The sequence below is a fragment of the Aphanomyces invadans genome (assembly GCF_000520115.1).
Source record: "Aphanomyces invadans strain NJM9701 unplaced genomic scaffold supercont1.53, whole genome shotgun sequence".
NCBI lineage: Eukaryota > Oomycota > Saprolegniomycetes > Saprolegniales > Verrucalvaceae > Aphanomyces > Aphanomyces invadans.
In genome coordinates this window covers 78,431-80,758 of record NW_008580198.1, presented here as the reverse complement: position 1 = coordinate 80,758, position 2,328 = coordinate 78,431, and the positions used below count along the sequence as shown (strand labels likewise).

Below are 2,328 nucleotides of genomic sequence, written 5' to 3'. Positions count from 1 at the left end.
GACTACTTTGGATTCGACCTCACTTCGACCTTACGATCGTCCTCCGAGCACTGTTGCTCGGATTGCAAACGTACGGCCGGCTGTAAGCTCTTTGTTTGGACCAACTTTCATGGAGGCACGTGCTGGCTCAAGTACGCCAAGGGTCGAAAAACCTTTTTGGCCGGCGCCAAGGCCGCCCAAGTCTCGGCACCTACATGCAGTAAAGTCGCCGACAACGTCGATTACTACGGGAACGACATCAAGAGCACGTCGCAGGCGTCCGTGGATGGATGCTGTGCCGACTGCAAAGCGACCCCAGGCTGCAAGTTGTTTGTGTGGACCACGAGTCTCGGTGGCACGTGCTGGTTAAAACACACCCAAGGCGCGGCGTCCACGTTGCCAGGAGCCAAGTCGGGTGTGCTCGTTCCGTCGCCGCCGGGAGGATGCACTCCGCCCGAGTGGAATGTCGACTACTTGGGTGGGGACGTGGCCAGCACGCCGCGAGCGTCGTCGAGTTTGTGCTGCGACGACTGCCGCCGCACCCAAGCGTGCCGATTCTTCACGTGGACCGCGTACAACGGCGGGACGTGCTGGCTCAAGTCGACCAAAGCCAAGACCGTACAAGCCACGGGAGCCGTGTCCGGGTCGGTGCTCTAGACGTGCCATCGCTAGCAGCATGCATGCGCCGCGATCGATTTGTCGTAGCGAGTTGTAAGCAATCGAGCGTCGACATGCACGTCGAGCCACAATGCAATCGTTTTTTGGATCTTTAACCGTTTCGTGGGGGCCATCGCATCATTCCATGAAAATCTTTCGCGACATGGGGCGGCTGGACGACGTCGTCGTCATGGCCGTGCTCGCGTCGGCCGCCACGGCCAAGATTGCCGCTCGCGTGCACCGTGAACTCGTCGAAAGTGGTGTCGCCCACAATGTGGTGGTGAATTTTGTCCGACCGGCGCTGCCGTCGTCGATGTTCCTTGAAGGGCCGAGACGGTCCCGCGCCGGCCTCGTGCATCGACTCGAGACCGAGGCCAGCAAGTCCAAGCACGTGGTGGACACTGTCCTCGGGCCGCGAACGAACAAGTGCGACAGGTTTTTCTACATCGATAACACGTTCTTCCCGTGCGGCACGTTGACGACCAAGGAAATCCGAGCCCTGGCGGACCACCCGAACGTCCATTCGATCACGAAAGCGGGGGTTGCCCACGTCAACCCTGTCATGGTCTCGGCCGTAGTGTCGGGGGCCAACGTCACCGCGACAAACCAGTGGGGTGTGGACAAGATCCAAGCGGCCGCAGCATGGGCGAGCGGCCACACGGGCGCGGGCATCGTCGTCGCCAGCATCGACACGGGCGTTCGTGTCTCCCATGAAGCTGTCAACGGCAACTGGCGCACGAGCTTTGGCTGGTTCGATCCGCAAGGTGGCACGACGACGCCGACCGATTCAAACGGCCATGGCACGCATGTGATGGGCACGATCGCCGGGCAAACCATCGGCGTGGGGGTCGCCCCCGGGGCAACATGGATTGCATGTTTGGGATGCCCCAACTCGAGCTGTCCGCAAGCGACATTGACCGCGTGCGCGCAGTGGCTGCTGTGCCCGACCGATGCAGTCGGCAACAAGGACTGCACGAAGGCGCCGCACGTGATCAACAACTCGTGGGGGTCGACCGATGGCACCGCGACGTGGTTTGAGCCATCGATTGCAGCATGGCGTGCCGCTGGGATCATTCCGGTTTTCTCCAACGGCAACAGCGGCAGTGCGTGTGGAACAGTGGGCAGTCCTGGCATGTCCCCACAAGTTATCGGAGTTGGTGCAACCGACGCGAGCGACGTCCTGGCGTCGTTCAGCTCGCGCGGGCCCACATACGACAACCGGGTCAAGCCCGACGTGTCCGCGCCGGGAGTCAATATCGTTTCTTCGTACTTTTCCAGCGACACCACGTACGCATACATGTCTGGAACGTCGATGGCTGCCCCCCATGTGACCGGTGCCATTGCGTTGTACCTGTCGGCCAACCCGACCGCCACGTTTGCCAACGTGCAGTCGGCGCTCGCCCTGTCGGTGGACACACCTGGCCTAGCTGTTCAAAATCAAAACTGTGGTGGCGTCTCCGACGCAACGTACCCCAACAATAACTACGGGTACGGACGGCTTAACATCGATCGAGCGATAAGAACACCTGCCCTCACACCCGCTCCAACCCCTGCTCCAACACCTGCTCCAACTTCTGCTCCAACTCCTGTCCCCACACCCGCTCCAACCCCAGCTCCAACCCCTGCTCCAACCCCAGCTCCAACACCTGCCCCCACACCTGCCCCCACACCTGCTCCAACCCCTGCTCCAAC

General features: G+C 61.4%; 2 protein-coding genes across 2 annotated transcripts in view; both read left to right on the top strand.

The window, feature by feature from the left end:
* Positions 1-109: 109 nt before the first annotated feature.
* Positions 110-636, top strand: H310_13545 (hypothetical protein; the record flags this gene model as incomplete). The annotated part of the gene is made up of 2 exons (XM_008881094.1): positions 110-131; positions 182-636. The coding sequence occupies 2 exons, from the start codon at positions 110-112 to the stop codon at positions 634-636; spliced, it is 477 nt and encodes a 158-aa protein (XP_008879316.1).
* Positions 637-781: 145 nt separating this feature from the next.
* Positions 782-2,328, top strand: part of H310_13544 (hypothetical protein) — a gene marked incomplete at both ends in the record, with an annotated part of 2,674 nt that continues 1,127 nt past the window's right edge. Inside the window, one exon of the mRNA XM_008881093.1 lies at positions 782-2,124. Within this exon, the coding sequence (XP_008879315.1) occupies positions 782-2,124 (1,343 nt within the window). The remainder of the gene's footprint in view (positions 2,125-2,328) is intronic.